This window comes from Ochotona curzoniae, unplaced genomic scaffold, assembly GCF_017591425.1.
Source record: "Ochotona curzoniae isolate NIBS_2020 unplaced genomic scaffold, NIBS_Ocur_1.0 contig_3643, whole genome shotgun sequence".
NCBI lineage: Eukaryota > Metazoa > Chordata > Mammalia > Lagomorpha > Ochotonidae > Ochotona > Ochotona curzoniae.
In genome coordinates, this window is record NW_024465933.1 from 4,151,360 (window position 1) to 4,166,616 (window position 15,257).

At 41.9% G+C, this 15,257-nt stretch overlaps 1 protein-coding gene across 1 annotated transcript in view; it reads left to right on the forward strand.

Moving 5' to 3' along the window:
• The window catches only part of COL4A3 (collagen type IV alpha 3 chain), a 114,636-nt gene that overhangs the window by 55,322 nt on the left and 44,057 nt on the right, over positions 1-15,257 (forward strand). The window contains exons 3-18 of the mRNA XM_040982776.1: positions 59-148; positions 3,191-3,235; positions 3,814-3,858; positions 4,684-4,746; positions 5,367-5,420; positions 6,133-6,159; positions 6,952-7,029; positions 8,918-8,980; positions 9,113-9,148; positions 9,748-9,789; positions 10,011-10,088; positions 11,566-11,628; positions 11,986-12,045; positions 12,129-12,173; positions 12,448-12,501; positions 13,200-13,241. Of these exons, the coding sequence (XP_040838710.1) occupies positions 59-148; positions 3,191-3,235; positions 3,814-3,858; positions 4,684-4,746; positions 5,367-5,420; positions 6,133-6,159; positions 6,952-7,029; positions 8,918-8,980; positions 9,113-9,148; positions 9,748-9,789; positions 10,011-10,088; positions 11,566-11,628; positions 11,986-12,045; positions 12,129-12,173; positions 12,448-12,501; positions 13,200-13,241 (885 nt within the window). The remainder of the gene's footprint in view (positions 1-58; positions 149-3,190; positions 3,236-3,813; positions 3,859-4,683; positions 4,747-5,366; positions 5,421-6,132; positions 6,160-6,951; positions 7,030-8,917; positions 8,981-9,112; positions 9,149-9,747; positions 9,790-10,010; positions 10,089-11,565; positions 11,629-11,985; positions 12,046-12,128; positions 12,174-12,447; positions 12,502-13,199; positions 13,242-15,257) is intronic.

Below are 15,257 nucleotides of genomic sequence, written 5' to 3' on the forward strand. Positions count from 1 at the left end.
TTTTTTGTTGGGTGGCAGCTCTTCTGTGTGTTTTTTTGTTTCATTTTGGTTTTAATAGGGAGAAAAAGGATTTCCTGGACCCCCTGGTTCTCCTGGCCAGAAAGGATTTCCAGGTCCTGAAGGCTTGCCTGGACCCCCGGGACCCAAGGTATGTAGTCACCTATGTTAGGGACATCCACAGTCCATGTAGCTTCTGCATGCTCAACTCATGGGCTGCCGGGAACCTGGCCACCTGTTCTCCAGCCTGAGCAGGGCTTTCAGAAGTGCATGCAGCTCCAGGTTTTTGCAAGAGATCATTATCTTTAAGCTCACTACTCAAAGCCCTTCCTGCTGCCATCCACAGTTTCTGTCCCCCTACCTGAGGGGATGAATACTTCCTGCCTTCCATGCAAGACCCAGCCATCCACCTGTACCTTGAGCTTCGGGATTCTAGGCAGACTTTGTCCCAGGTGTCTCTCCTCTCTGGGTCATACATCCCAACTTTTCTTTTGGTGTTGTCTTTTCCAGTGTGCAACTAATACTTCATCAAAATGTGAAACTTTCTCAACGTTTTTCTAGATTCTCTAAGCAAAGGGTTGTTATCCTCTATCTTTCCTTTCTTCATCAAACTTGTTTTAAAAAAAATAATAAGCTGCATGGCCTGCCTGAAGTTCACCTCTGATTTTCCCCTTGGCTGAGGCTAACTGCCTGCTACCTCTCTGCTCCTCTCTCCCCTGCCCGGATACCCAGCACATCCTTGGCCTGAAGCTGAGCGAAGTCCCTCTGCTGGGCTTGGAAAGCTGTGGGTTAGAACGGCCTGGGTCTTCATTCCTGAGATTCTCCCTTCCTTGGTTCTCCTGCACTCTCCTCAGTGGTACCTGCCTGTCTAAGTCCCTCTCTGCTGTCTGGTCTCTTGAGCATCTAGGCCCCTCGGGTTCTTACCGAAGCCTGTTACCCTTAACACTCATAGTCCATCTTCATGCTAAAATCTGTAGTACCTTCAAAAGGCTTTGTTGAAATCAGTACTCTCAGAGCGTCTCCTGAACAGGTGCATAACCACCAGGCTCTCTGGTTGCTCTCTCCTGCTATGGACATTCCCTACCCATGTCCCTGGGCTCTCTGACGTATGCATTCACTCCCCTGACCCCTGACCTGCAGCAAGCTACAAGCCAGTGGGTAAATGGAAAAATAATTAGAAATGACCTAAACAGTGCCTTTTAAAAATTCTGTAGCACGTTAAATTATAGGTTACAGGGATGTCTTGACTATTTAAATAATAACCAAAGCCGATATACTCTCTATTTATTCTGGGTCACTTGTTCCTTCCTCATTTAGTTATCATGTGAACCCCATAAATCATGGCTAAGCTGACTTACAATGCAATAACTTTTTAACTTTATTTATGGATAAGGAAATGAACACTTTGTGCACATAATTTATCCTGGGTCAAATAGCTCATAGGAAGCAAAATCAGCATTTAAAACCGGTTTTGTATTGTGTGTGTGTGGCGGGGGGAAGGGCTTCTCCTGCCCAACAATTCATTTCTTTGGATGTCAGCAGCGAGATTACCAGGTGCATAGGAGCTCTGTGACAGGAATTGAAGTCAAGGACTAAACGACAAAAGATGACCCTTGCATACCTGTCACACAGAAAATGGGAAGCATTTTAGGAGTTTGTGCTGGCAGCCAAAGCAGACATCAAATGTGCATTTCTAATTAGGTCACATTTATTATACAAGACAAGACTCCTGCAAACAACAAAATAAGTCCACACCTACAGCTAATAGTAAAATAATAATAATGATAATAAAATGCAAACACTTGTTCTTAGTCATTTTGCCATCTCTGTATCCATTGCATTCCCACATCCTCTTTCTGTGTTTCTCTTTATTCTAAAAAGGTCATGGAATTCTAGGCAGGGTCTGAATGCTTCATTGACTCTCTCGGGCTGATTTTCCTCCACTTCATTGGGAAATGAGGTTGGCGCTGTAACCCAGACTTAGACCAACCTGAGCCAGGGCCTTCCTTTTTATTTGACTTTCTTCATCCCATTCTGCTTGTTCTTTAGAGCTGCAGAAGTATATAAAAAGAACATTGTAAGCACACTATCTAGAATGGGTTACACGATATGCAGGCCCTCCACACAATGAAATCAGAAACATCTCCAAGCTGTGTTGTCCAGGGTTGATGTTTTAAAGCGTGATTTACAGATACAACCATAAAGATAATTTGGCCAAAGGCAAACAATTAGAGACGATGAAAATCTCAACAAGACTGTGTTTCAGATTTATAATCTTCCTAGTTTAATTCAAACTAGTTTCTGCAATGAGAACGTTTACAATGGGAAGTTAAACCTGCAAGCCTTTTTTTGTGCCTTCTGCAGAGCACAGATGGCATACCACAGAGAAAGGGAACAGCTTTACATGTGACCCGGCTCCAGTCCCACCCTGGACAGGACAGGCTAACTTGGCCTTGATTGTGCAACCTCAGAAGACTCTAACAATCCATTTCTCAAATGACAAAAAAATTCCAAAACGCACTGAACCTCGCTGGAATGATGAAAACAGCAGACAAAGGAATTTTCACATCCCAATGTCCAATTAAGGCTATCCTCTAAGAAAGAGGACGCAAAGCTCCGTTTATCGTGTGTTCAAAGGAAGTTTATCTCTGGTTCAGACAGTCCTACTCTATTTACTTATGTGTGTCAGGCACTTTGTGTTCAGAAAGTGTTTCCAGTGTGCACAAATACCGGTTACGATTCTTGTCTGCCACTGTCATTGCATCATTTGTCCTTATCAGACCCTAGCAGCTGTCTGGCTGATGTGAGGCTTTTCTAGCTGCAATTTGCAGACTTCAATGTGAAGAAGATCCCCCTGGCATCATATTGAAATGCAAATTAGAATGCACAGCCCAGGAAGGCCGGCTAGGGAGGAGACTCGGGAGGGGTGGCCTGAGACTCTGCTGCTGTAACAAGCTCTCGGCTGATGTAAAGGTTGCCACACAGTCCCAGACCACCTTTTGAGTAACAAGTGTCTGAATTTTTGGTTTGCCTTTTCTGGTAAACATTTTACTCCCAGGGAAGCAAGCAAGTAATTAACCCTTATTGACAGTGCCAGCACAGCAGGGTCGGGGACTGGAATGTTGAATGGACAGCTTTCTTAGGTCCATGTGTTTCATGGTGTTTATTGTCTTTTGTTTTCTCATGGATCCAGGGCGCTCCAGGACTTCCAGGACTCACTGGTCCCAAAGGTGTGAGGGTCAGTAACCCCACCAGCCCCTCCTGCTTCTCCGATGAGTAGCCTGCTTTTGATTTACTCATTGATTATTCTGTGCTGTAAAAGCTATAACAATGTCAGAAAGTCATGCCCTAGGTATGGTTCTGTGGATGAAGTTCAAGAACAGGTAAAATAATGGCAGAAGTCAAAATACTGGTTAACACACTGCAGGTAATGGTTGACATGGGAAGTGTATGGGCAACCTTCCGGGGTGGAGGAGGTGCTATGTCTGGGTGGTAACAATATTACAAAAACATACACGTCACAAATATGTGTTAAGTTACTTACAAAATGTGGTTTTTCAGCCTTAAAGGTGTTATCTCTGAATGCTAAATTCAACCCTAATAACCTCTCTGTAATTCTACGAGTGTGAGATTTCAAAGACTTGTCAAATCTTCTGAAAAAAAAAAAAAAAGAGATTTCTGACCGTAATTGCAAATATTCTTCATTATAATGGCAGGGAGCTCGTATTACAGTGATAAATATGTTTATATGTGTAGGCTGAGTATTTTTTAAAGTGTTTTTCTTACCACCCCCTTCTTTTTCTTATGTATCTTCAGGGAGTAACTGGATTACCAGGATTTTCAGGTTCTCCTGGACTTCCAGTAAGTAATGAGAAAAATAATTATAAATTCATCTTAATGAAGATGTTAAAATAGTAGCACAAGGGAAAGTGTATATTTTGTTACATAAAGACAAGAGCACAGTGAACATCATGTATGATACTAGCATTTACATTTGTATGACATGGGAGCTAGGTCACATTTCCTGACATACAAGCAAGTAAGAGGCTAGGATGTGCTGGATGAGGCAGGCTAGGATAGAATGGGGTAGACTAGAACTGGGTAGGATAAGGCAGAGAGGGCAGGGTAAGGTAAGATTGGGTAGAGAGGAGGAAGAAAAGATAAGGGTAGATAAAGTATGTTATGGTAAGATAAGATAGGGTAAGGTGTGGTGCAACAGAGCATAGAATGACAGGGTGGGAGAGGAGAAAACAAAATAGGCTACAGTGAGACATAGGCTGGCGAGGCGAGGTCAGGGAAGGCAGGATGAGCTGGGCAGCACAGGGTAAAGAGTGGAGCAGGACAGGACAGCACAGAATGCACACACTTCCTCCTCTTGTTTCCCTTCCTTGCTCCTAGCTTTAAGTGGCATACTATAGATCATGTCATGTAGAAAGGTCTTTTATTTAAATTATCTGCAACTTAACTATATTACTTGATAAGAATTTAACTTAATGAACCTGTTTTGCTTGCTATGTTATTTAAATTACATCTAAAGCCATCATTTAAATGGACTCCTTAACTATTTATGCAACCAACTGTACATGAATAGCTAAATTGGTCCATTTCCCCCATGTTGGTGGTTGTTTCTGCCTTATTCAGGGCCTTGTGGTTTTGCCTCATCTTTGAGACCTGCTCTGTTTTCAGGGCATCCCAGGCAACGCTGGACCTTATGGACTCGCTGGTGTACCAGGATGCAATGGTTCTAAGGTATGCACTGTGCACCCTGAAGATAACTCTCCCACCGCTTTGCTGAATGAGCACATCAAGAAGCAGCAGTGAGATGGATACCAGCTTTCCTGGAAGCATTCAAACCATAGTGTGACTGTGAGCCAGAAATCATCCCAGGTTCTTTTTCCCTATTACTTGTCTTCTAATTGTTTTCAAGGGAGTTCTACACTGTCCTCCCACAAGGAAAAAAAAATGGTTATTTGCATAGGAGGTTCTGCAGAGTTAGTGTCTGGGGAGTGATACTGAGCTTTCCAGGGTTCACTCACCTCCTTTTGTTTCTGAATTCTGCTTTTCTCCCTCTAGAATGGTGGCTATGAATGAACTAATTACTGAAGCTTTGAGGAAACAGCAATTAAAAGTTCTTGGCACAATTAGACTTTGCCACTTATGCACAATTTGAGAAACAGTAGATTCTAATCCTGTTTTCAATTAAGATCACCATTTTCTGGCTTTCAGCCTCATGAGCCAGTAGCTATAAGGAATTTGGGTTACTTTGTCTAGAATTATCACTGCAAGGTTGGAAGACAAAAATAGGGGAAACATCTGAATGGCTTTTCTAGAACAGCTAGGAATAAATACAAATTCTTGGTATATTCCAGGGTGAACAGGGGTTCCCAGGATTTCCAGGAACACCAGGCTATCCAGGGCCACCCGTAAGTTTGCATTTCTAACTCCTTTTCCAAGACCAAGCATGAATGAAACTTGTCTTTTCCATATGCCATGTACACCATATGACCATGGGGAAGACTGAGGAGCCGATCATAAGCATGTTGGGGCATGATTAAATGCACATGAGTCCAAGTTTAGACCTGAAGATGTTTAAATGGAGATGCCTTACAGGTGGCTGTACTCCTTCCGAGGAAAAGTCCAGGCTTGGGGTGATTAAAGAGTATGTGAGGAGGAGTGAGTTGAGATCTGAGATGTGGGTCAAAAAGAATGAAGAGCAGCTTCCCAGGAAAACACAGCAAACTAGCAGGGTTTTAGTTTGGAAGCCCAGGAAAGATGTAGTTCAGAGGAGGGAGTGGCAGACAGCTCCCTAATGCTGTCTAGAAGTCTGATAACACGAAGATTGATATTTTGAGATTTTTGCAACATCAAAGTCATTGCTGACCTCAGCAAGGCATGGAATGGAGGAAACTGAAAAGCAAGTGGGAGATGAACAGGGTAAGAAGCTTACATAGGCGTGGTGAAGGATGCAGAAAGCTGAAGGGCAGACAATCACTTGCTTCAGTAGAAAATTCTGAGCCTGTGGAAAAGCTAGGGGGAAGTGCTGTGTGGGGAGTGGAGACAGAGTAACCGAAGGAGTAAAAAGTGTGTGCATTCAATTTGCCTGTGGTTGCTAACATGCTGGATTCTTCCCTCTAGGGTGCTGCTGGTTTGAAAGGACAAAAGGTAAGTTTGTGGAATATTCTTATTGAAAATCTCAAGTTGTACACATGATAAGAATTTTTTCTTAATAATGAGGTATGAAGAGTGGGCACTTAATATAACATCCCACGTCAGCATGCCTGATTTAAGTCCAGCTCAGCTTCCAGGTCCAGATCTCTGCTGAGGCACACCCTAGGCTCAGATATCTGGAGTCCCTGCCACACACATTGGGAGACTTGAATGCACATCGAGCCCTTGGCTTCAAACCTGGCCCAGTCCTCACACTGTGGGCATTCAGGGAGGAAACAAACAGATGTGTGTGCTCTCCCATTGTGTGTCTCCCAAAAATAGAAAGAAAACCTGCTAACAAATAATGAGACATTAGTCATTATCAATCAGCCCGCATAATCCATGTCTTATTATCCCACACCACAGGGATGACTGGTACAGAGCAAGTGTTTTGTGGGAACAGCTCCTAGGTTTTTATGTCATCCTTCAGGGATAAAGGGGTTCAGGAGGAAAAAAACCAATCTTGTGCTCAAGATCCACCCTCTAAGTCCAGCAGTGCTGCACGTTTTAGTCAGTGGGGAAATCATTTATTGTCCCTGCATCTTTCTTTCCTCTACAATAAATTTTCTCATGCTTGGGAAATCTAAAAATGCTTTGAATTCCTCAAGTTGGAGTAGCAAAACTCCTAAGCCTTCCTCTAGGTATTTATCCTAGAAGTCACATTTATCCTTCAGGCAGAATGACGTTCAACAAGTAGTTGAAGGGTTTTTGAACATGCTGTAACATGCTTGATAAACTTCTTTAAAGGGTGATCCCGCTGAAGGAGAAGACATAGAACTTAACGGAAAAGGGGACCCTGGGTTGCCAGGGTTGCCAGGATTTCAGGTACAGTACCTGCAAAAAAAGTTCTTTCTCTCTCATCTCCTTCCCTGCCATATCTCTTCCTCAACCTTCAGAAAAAAATTAGCACATATTCATATTTATTCTGTCTACACACATGCCTCATTTCATTGTAAAATATTCCTTTCTTCCACAACAAAAAGGATACAAGTGGAGACACCATTATGTTTGTGAAACAAGCCAGTCCCTGAAAGACAAATATTGTTTTCCCTGGTTTGTGATCATCTGCAAGGTACAAAAAGTGATACATAGGAGCAAAATTAACATTTTGAAATTTGATTCTTGTTTCCAGTCCTTGTCTACACTCTTTAGGAACCATGGTTTTACTCACTAATTGTTGAATTCTAGAGGGTTAAGCTCTTGATTATGAAAAAAATAGAAAGTATATCATTCTAAAAAATTTAAAGAAAAATAAGAAGAGGAGGAGGGAGGAAGGGAGGTTACAGTGGGAGGTAGCATTATGCTGTTACAACTATAGACATGACACGTACGAAATTCATTTTTATATGTTTAATAGGTTAAAAATGCATGATGTTGATATGCATATAAATCATGCAATTTTGTTTGTGTATCTTGATATTTTCATAAGTTTTGATCTTCTTTGTCCTCAGCCTAAAAAGGGAGTCTTTAATTTGTTAAAATTGAGCATCAGTTTGTATCAAGCACTGAACGTCATTGAAAAGTGTGATGTTAAATCACAGCCTTATTTTAAAGTTTGGGTGACAGCACTGAGAGGCGTTTTATTAAAACACAACTTTTTCCTTTTGAATAGTTGACGTCGCTGGTCTCTATGTATACCTCACGAGGCTTACCCAGAAAGAATACAAAGAAATTCAGCTACCTTGGGGCAAGTGTGTGCGTCATTTTGTAATTCAAAACAATCCTCTGAATCCACAAGGATTCAGATTCGTTAATCAGGAAATCCTGCACTTAGTTTGGAGACAGGAGTGCTGAGTCCTAGATAGAAGTTGGATATTTACTGGGCAGGAGTTTGAGTTGAGGATGCTGAGTTGCACACTGTGAACCCCGTTAACGCAGGGTGAGTGATGAAGCTGGGTAAGACTGAAAACTGCAGACACATGCAAGTAGGAGACATCACAGGCTTCCGAGAAAAGATGCAGAGAGAAGGATCCCTTGATATTCTGCCTGAAAGACACCTAAGGATCCAGATACCAAAGGCAGGGAATGTAAGAGGACAGTAGTAGCCTGGGATCTTTAGATCTATTTATTTATTGTCTTGTGTGTAGTAGTCATTGTGATACTGCCGAATATAAAATAACCTACACTTATTTATACAAAGAATATTGATTATATGCCAGATTAGTAACTCGAAGGAATATTCATAGGAACAAGTGCTGAGGAGATAAAACAATGCAGAGAACAGGAACGGGCAGTGTGCAGGGGGCTTACAGTTCTGAGAAGACAAAGGTCCATGGTAGGATGACAATTTTATAAAGACAGTCAAGAAAGAGGGGGTGAGTTATGTAGGTATTTTGGGGGAAGAGGATTCTAAACATAGAAAGGACAAGGAGAGGGCCCTACGTGAGAGCACACATGTCCAAAGTCAGAGCGGGGTAGAGGGCAACAACAGGAAGAGAAGGCAAGCAGCAGAGAGGTAAACTTCTGGAGGAAAACACCTGTAACTGCGTCATCAGGATGGCTCTGGCAGCCGAGCAGCTCAGCAGTGCGCGTTGGGCACTGAGTGTGCAACAGCCGTTCTCTCTCCCTGGTGTGTGTTTCGGCACTGTCATTGATTGTAGTGTCTTGGAAAGGAGGTGATATCTCTTTCTGATTTTATTAAAGCATTTCATTCTTCATAGATGAGTAAATTTAAGCCGATTCTTTTTTTTACTCTCTCTCTCTTGATTTTAAGGGTTTTCCAGGGCCTGCAGGTTTTCCTGGGCCTGTTGGTCTACCTGGCCATCCGGGATTCTTGGTAAGTATAAATGAAGTCACCGTGGCTGTAGACTGTTAACTAATTAATTATAACAAAAAGTATTTTAAAAACTATTTCCTGCTGGGTGTGTTTCCTGTGGTCATTTTAATTTATGTGTGTTTTTTTCCCCAGGGTTTTCCAGGTGCCATGGGACCTGCAGGGCCTAAGGTAGGGTAGGGTCCAGTTTACATGTGGCTGTATCCATCTGAACACCCTAAGGACCCTGGCCCTATCCTCCACGGGGGTCCTTGGCAAGGCTCTCCAGCCAGGAAGGAGTTTGGCCAGCAGCTCTTACTTCTTCCTGTTCTGTAGTTTATTGACTTGATCTCTGATACAAAAACTTAATTCAACTAAAGGGAAATTCTAATTAGGGGGGAGGAGGTTGGGAAGCAAACTTTTTAGTGTAAGAATAGTCTTAACCAGTCATCCAGTACTTCAGGCTTAACAGTTTTCTGATAGGAGGTTACTTCGCACAATCTCCCTCCAAGAGGACTGCTTGGGCACTCATTAAACTGGATGTATTAACTGTATCTGTTAAAAAGAAAAAAAAAAAGTCAGTAGTGGATAGTGTTGTGGTGTAGCCGTATGGGTGCCAGCTGAAGTACCAGCTATTCCACTTCCTATCTAGCTCCCTGATAATGGTTTGGGTAAAGCAACAGAAAATGGCCCAATTCTTACGCCCCTGCCATCCAAGTGGGAGACAGCTACAAATGCTGGAATTTTAATGTTTAGGATATTTTTAATGATTTCTTTTTTTCTTCTTATAGGGTCACATGGGCGATAATGTAATAGGACAAAAGGGAGATCAGGTAATTTAAATACCATGGTCTATTAGCCTAGAAAAAAATCATATGTTTTAAAAATTTCCATATTGTATCAGCCACACCTGCCAAGGTGAGATGAATGGGTTTTCATTCGTTGTATGCTCCATGTAAGAACCAGAAAAGGAGAGCAGACATTTCCAACATGGTGAACTTGAAATATTGAGGATGTTGTTCACTCTCACATTGCTGGATGTGTTTGTCCTCAGGGTGTGAAAGGATTAACAGGACCCCCTGGACCACCAGGAACAGTTATTGTGACACTGACGGGCGTGGACAACAGAACGGTAACTCCACAGTTTCTGATAGGGACATGCCTTCCCACTTCCAGGATGAAGTCCTTCTGTTGCCTTTTGTCTGTCGTGCAAGTTCTCTCATCTATGTCCAACACAGTTCAGTTCCACCAGCAAGTCCAACCAGCTAAGTTTTATTCTTTCTGTATCCTTGATTCCTAAACCTGGAAGAGGTCAAGAAGCAAATTGCTTTAAAGATTCCTGAAGGTGAACCCCAAGTCTGATTTTATTCACATTGCAGCCTACTCCACACTCCCCTAATACAAGTGGGTATTCATTTGAATGAATGATGTAACAGAATGGTGTGTGGCTCTGTCCAGCTGTGTAGCAATGGCCTAGAGACAGAGACAGGCTGGAGTGACGTCATTACCACAGGGGGTATTTCTACCATTGTAACACAAGGACACGGTTGCCCTGCTCCTCAACAGATATCACTGTGACCATGTCCCTGCGACACTAATATTGTGCTTTTTACTTTCACTGTGAATTGGATAAAAACCCTAGCGTGTAGCTGAGTTGATAATGTAAAAGAAGTGAATCCACAATATAATATTTAATCCCATGTGCTAAAGTGATCGCGGATGTCGGAGAGCTGGGATGAAGAAATAAGGGGTAGATGACAATTTTCTTCTTGATAAACTCAGAAATAAGAAAACATCCTTCTCTTTTAAATTTATTAACAACTTGAAATAATTTGATTGAGATATAATTCATGTATCATGGAATATATTCATTTAAATAAAATAAACAGTTCCTAGATTTATGGTATAGTTTACAGCTCTATTGAATTCTATCACACAAGCCACAGAACTCACTCATTTGGTGTTGCAGGAAAACTGACTTAATGGAAACAAAAATGAAATGGATAAGCCCAAATATTCATAGTCAGAAAAATGATAGGAAAAAAGTTTTATTGAAAAAAATCTAGATCTGGAAGATATGACCCAGGGCAAATATTTGAGTTTGAAAAAAATGATGGCCACAATAGAAGACTCTCACTGGAGAAAATTTAATCACTAAAGTATAATAAGGGAGCCAACAAATCTAATTAACTAATCAGATACTCATTATAAATGTTACACAGGAAAGTGCTGATCCTAATGAAAATAACGTTAGTGTATTCAAAATGAAGTAAAACACATTCAAAACGATCTGTACTCAGAACTGATTCAGGAATTAAACACGATACAGAAAATGCTTTTTTTAAAAAAGGTGTACATAATGGAATGCATGACATCTGTTCTTTGCGTATTAATAAAATTTTTACAAGACTCAACAAATCATGAAACAATGTGTGCATATTTTCAGTGGGCTCACAGGTATAATACTGGAAATGTAACAGGAAGTTTCATTGAGTTTTGTTATCATGAGCCACATCAGTTTATAATCCACTTTGCTGAACACATGGAGAACTTCTCCAGTGGTACACTGCTTGATACATTTGCATGACCTTCAATTGTGTTTGTGGCAGGACCTCAAGGGTGAGAAGGGGGACAAGGGAGCCGTGGGCGCAGCTGGACTTCCGGGACCCTCGGTAGGTCATCTGCAGTGGCATTGTCCCAGGGATGCATGAAGCAGAACCTGAGTACTTACGTTCCCGAGTGTTCTGCCTTTAAATACCACGCTGAGCCAAAGCACATTTGGCTGCAGAGTTCACGACTAGACGAGGAGTGTTTCTATGCCCGTTTCTCGTTGACATTTGACATCTTCACACTCTGCTTTTGTAGCCTCTGTTCTTAATTAATACTCATAAATAAGATTTCCCTTTGTGATGACTCATTCTTTGTGAATTTTTAATAAGGCACAGTAATCAGAAGGGACACATTAATAAAAATGTAACCCAAGAAAAATCGATAATTTGTGAATGCTGACATAACCTTAACTTCTACAGGGACCCCCTGGAGAATCCACCAGATCTGAAAAGGGTGCTCCCGGAGAGCCGGGCTCGCAGGTAATTCAAGATGATAAATACTTTTAAATGTTCTGTGTGTGTTCAAAGTACCCATATTTATTATATTGCCTGGTTTTGTTTAGGGAAAACCTGGAAAGGACGGTGCCCCTGGCTTCCCTGGCACTGAGGTAAAGACACGAGCCGGCTCATTGCTGCAGTGGAAATGGCAATCCTATTAGATGAAGAGGATTCTCGAGATACTAAGCATTTGCAGACTGACAAATAGCTCATGGCTTTTGAAGCTACAATTGAAGAGTTGTCATTTTATACCTTTACTATGAACAAATCAGCTGAGCACATTCTTTAGAAAAGCAAGCAAACAACAACCAAAAACACCTAGGAGTTCTAACCGCCCCCTGCTTCCTGAGTCATCTTATCTGTTCCTCTTTATCTTTTCTTCAGGGACCCAAGGGCAACAGGGGCCTCCCTGGGCTAATAGGAGAAGCTGGCATCAAGGTAACTCCCTCCCTTAGACCCTGCTTTCAGCCCTTTTCTATTGGTTAGGCCTTGAGTAGCCATCTTTTCCCCTACAGTCCAGACCCAGAACAATGAATTTCAAGCACTGGCATTGTTAAATACATTAGTGTATTTCATAAGAAAAGAGAGAGGGATGCGAATTTTACCTAACGTTTGAAAAGTGGCCTTCGGAGAGAGGTAGTAAATTTGTTCTGTGGGCTTTACCTTTCTGTGCATGAGGAAAGGACTGGAAAAAAGCCTATGGTTGTAAGAGACTCCTGATGCTGTGAGAGCAAACCTAAGCATTCCTTGTCATTTGCTTCTGACAACGGAGAACAATTTCCATATAGCTTGCATGTGCAGTATTGATCCTGAATCAATGTCACTTCCAGAAGAATCTAAAATGTTCTCTTGAAAGAAGGCGGTGAGAATTTGCAAGGCTCAATAGCCATGTCCGTCCCCTGAGGGTGCTGGTGTGGAATAAAACATTATGACCTTGTAGACAAGGTTTCTGATCCATAGGCCCTCTGGAAAAAAATAATATACATCAGTCCCTTTAACTCTAATTTAACCTTCACAGGACATCTAAATAGCATTGCTTTTAGTGTTAATTTATTCTGTTTTTCTTTTTAATAATGCCAAAAAGATAAATACTCTTGGTTAACATGTTGATAATGTATAATTATCTTTAAAATTAGGGATGGAAAGGAGACATTGGCCCTCCAGGATTTCGTGGCCCAGTAAGTATAATGAAAAAATGTTACCAAGGTCATATTTCATTTAATCTGTTAAAGTATTTGAAGGAATCTTGTTTCTCATTAATGACTTCATTAGAGTTGATGCTAGCTTTCACTTTTTTTTTTTTTAATGAAGACAAAAAATTAGCTGTCATGAGTGTTTGTCCTTTTGGCAACAGATAAACATTTCTGGTTGACCCTGCTTGGGTCCCGTCATGTGCCAATCATGTCCCTCTTTAGCTATGTAGAAGAGAGTGTGTGATATAAACAGACCTGGCCCAAGATGCTCCTGTGTCCTCAGATGCAGCCTAAGGGTTGCTGCAAAGACAGCCAGGGTCCTTGGAGCTGGGGCGCTCCTCCCCGCCACAGCTGGGCCCAGTTAGTACAACTCCTGCATCTTGAAGCAGCAGAGGCTCAGCCACGTATTTAACTCCAAGGGCCACAAGGAAACCAGTACTAGCTCCACGGTGCAGACACTGACCACCTCCTGAGAGCAGGATGAGTCTGGTAACTGTTAGCTCTTGGGCACAGAGCAGCCACACTTCACCTCCTGAGAAAGGGGCCCAGGCATCCATCCGCAGTATCTGTTGATGCCCCACCTCACAAGACAGCGGTTCCCACATTCCATGGGCTGAGCAGGAGAGTGACTGTATAGGTTGGAAGAAAGTGATCCAGGTTGGTGAAAGTGATGTAGAGTTGGTGGGAAAGAGCTCCTGTTAAAATGTAGTTTGCATACATCCCCCCAGGCTAAGCACTTTATCTCAATAGCTGAGGTTAAGTCCCCAGGTCTACCTTTTTGAGCCAGGAGAAAATGACATAGATCTAAGTCATGCCCAACATGTTTATGGAGCCGTTAAGCAGATAAGATGGCAGTTTTGTGAGAGCACATTACACCATAGCCAACAGCAAGCAGGAGTACACTTGTCATTGTGGATTTCATGGTGGGAATTATTGTCTTTGGGTTATTACTGATAATACTTTTGTTCTTCATATATTTTGGTTCTATAAAACTTCTTGCTACCTCAGCTTTGCATAAGTTAACAAAATAATTGGTCCATGACACCTTTGAAAAAATCAATACAGGGTTTAAAAAACTTCAATTTCTGTCTTCTTTCCTTTAAGGTAAATGCAGTGAATTCTAAGTGAAACCTACTTGCCCATTGCACATGGGAGAGAAGTAGGATTTCCAGCTGTCTATTTTCTGATGCTCTTCCCAACTAACTGCAGCTTCTACTAAGTTTAAAAGAAATTCTGCTTCAGAAGTAAATGGTTGAGGATGCCAACAGTGGGTCCACTAAGCATGTCAGAAACAACGTGCTTGGGCCCGGCATGGTAGCCTAGTAAGTCCTCGCCCTGCACATGCCAGGATCCCATATGGGCGCAGGTTCATGTCCCAGCGGCTCCATTTCCCATCCAGCTCCTTGCTTGTGGCCTGGGAAAGCAGTCAGGAATGGCCCAAAGCCTTGGGACCCTGCACCCACGTGGGAGACCTAGAAGAAGCTTTTGGCTACTGGCTTTGGATAGGCTCAGCTCTTGCCATTGCAGCTACCTGGAGAATGAATCAGCAGACAAAAGATCTTTCTCTCTTTACAAAAAAAAAAAAAAAAAAAAAAAAAAGAAAGAAAGAAAAAGAAAGAAAGAAAGGAAAAGAAAAAAGAAAGAACATGCTTCGATTCTTATAGTAGTGTCCTTTTACGCATCAGAAAGAAATGCATATGATTTTTTTTTTTGGTGTGGGTCTCCATTTACTTTGAAATAAATTTAGTCCATCAGGACTAAAAGTGTGATAGAATTAAAAACACCAGCATTGACCTGACATCATAATGATAATTCAGTACTTTGTGAGATTTAAGTCTCTGTACGTTGGTACATATCAACGGATATGTATGCATGCCTGGGTGTGAGAGCTGAGTCCTGTTATATCTTCCATGCTACCATGTATCTCTAGTCTGTTCTTCGCCATTACAGTGAACTGCCCAAGGCAGACTTTGGGTTAGCCCACACTTTTGGAAGCTGCAA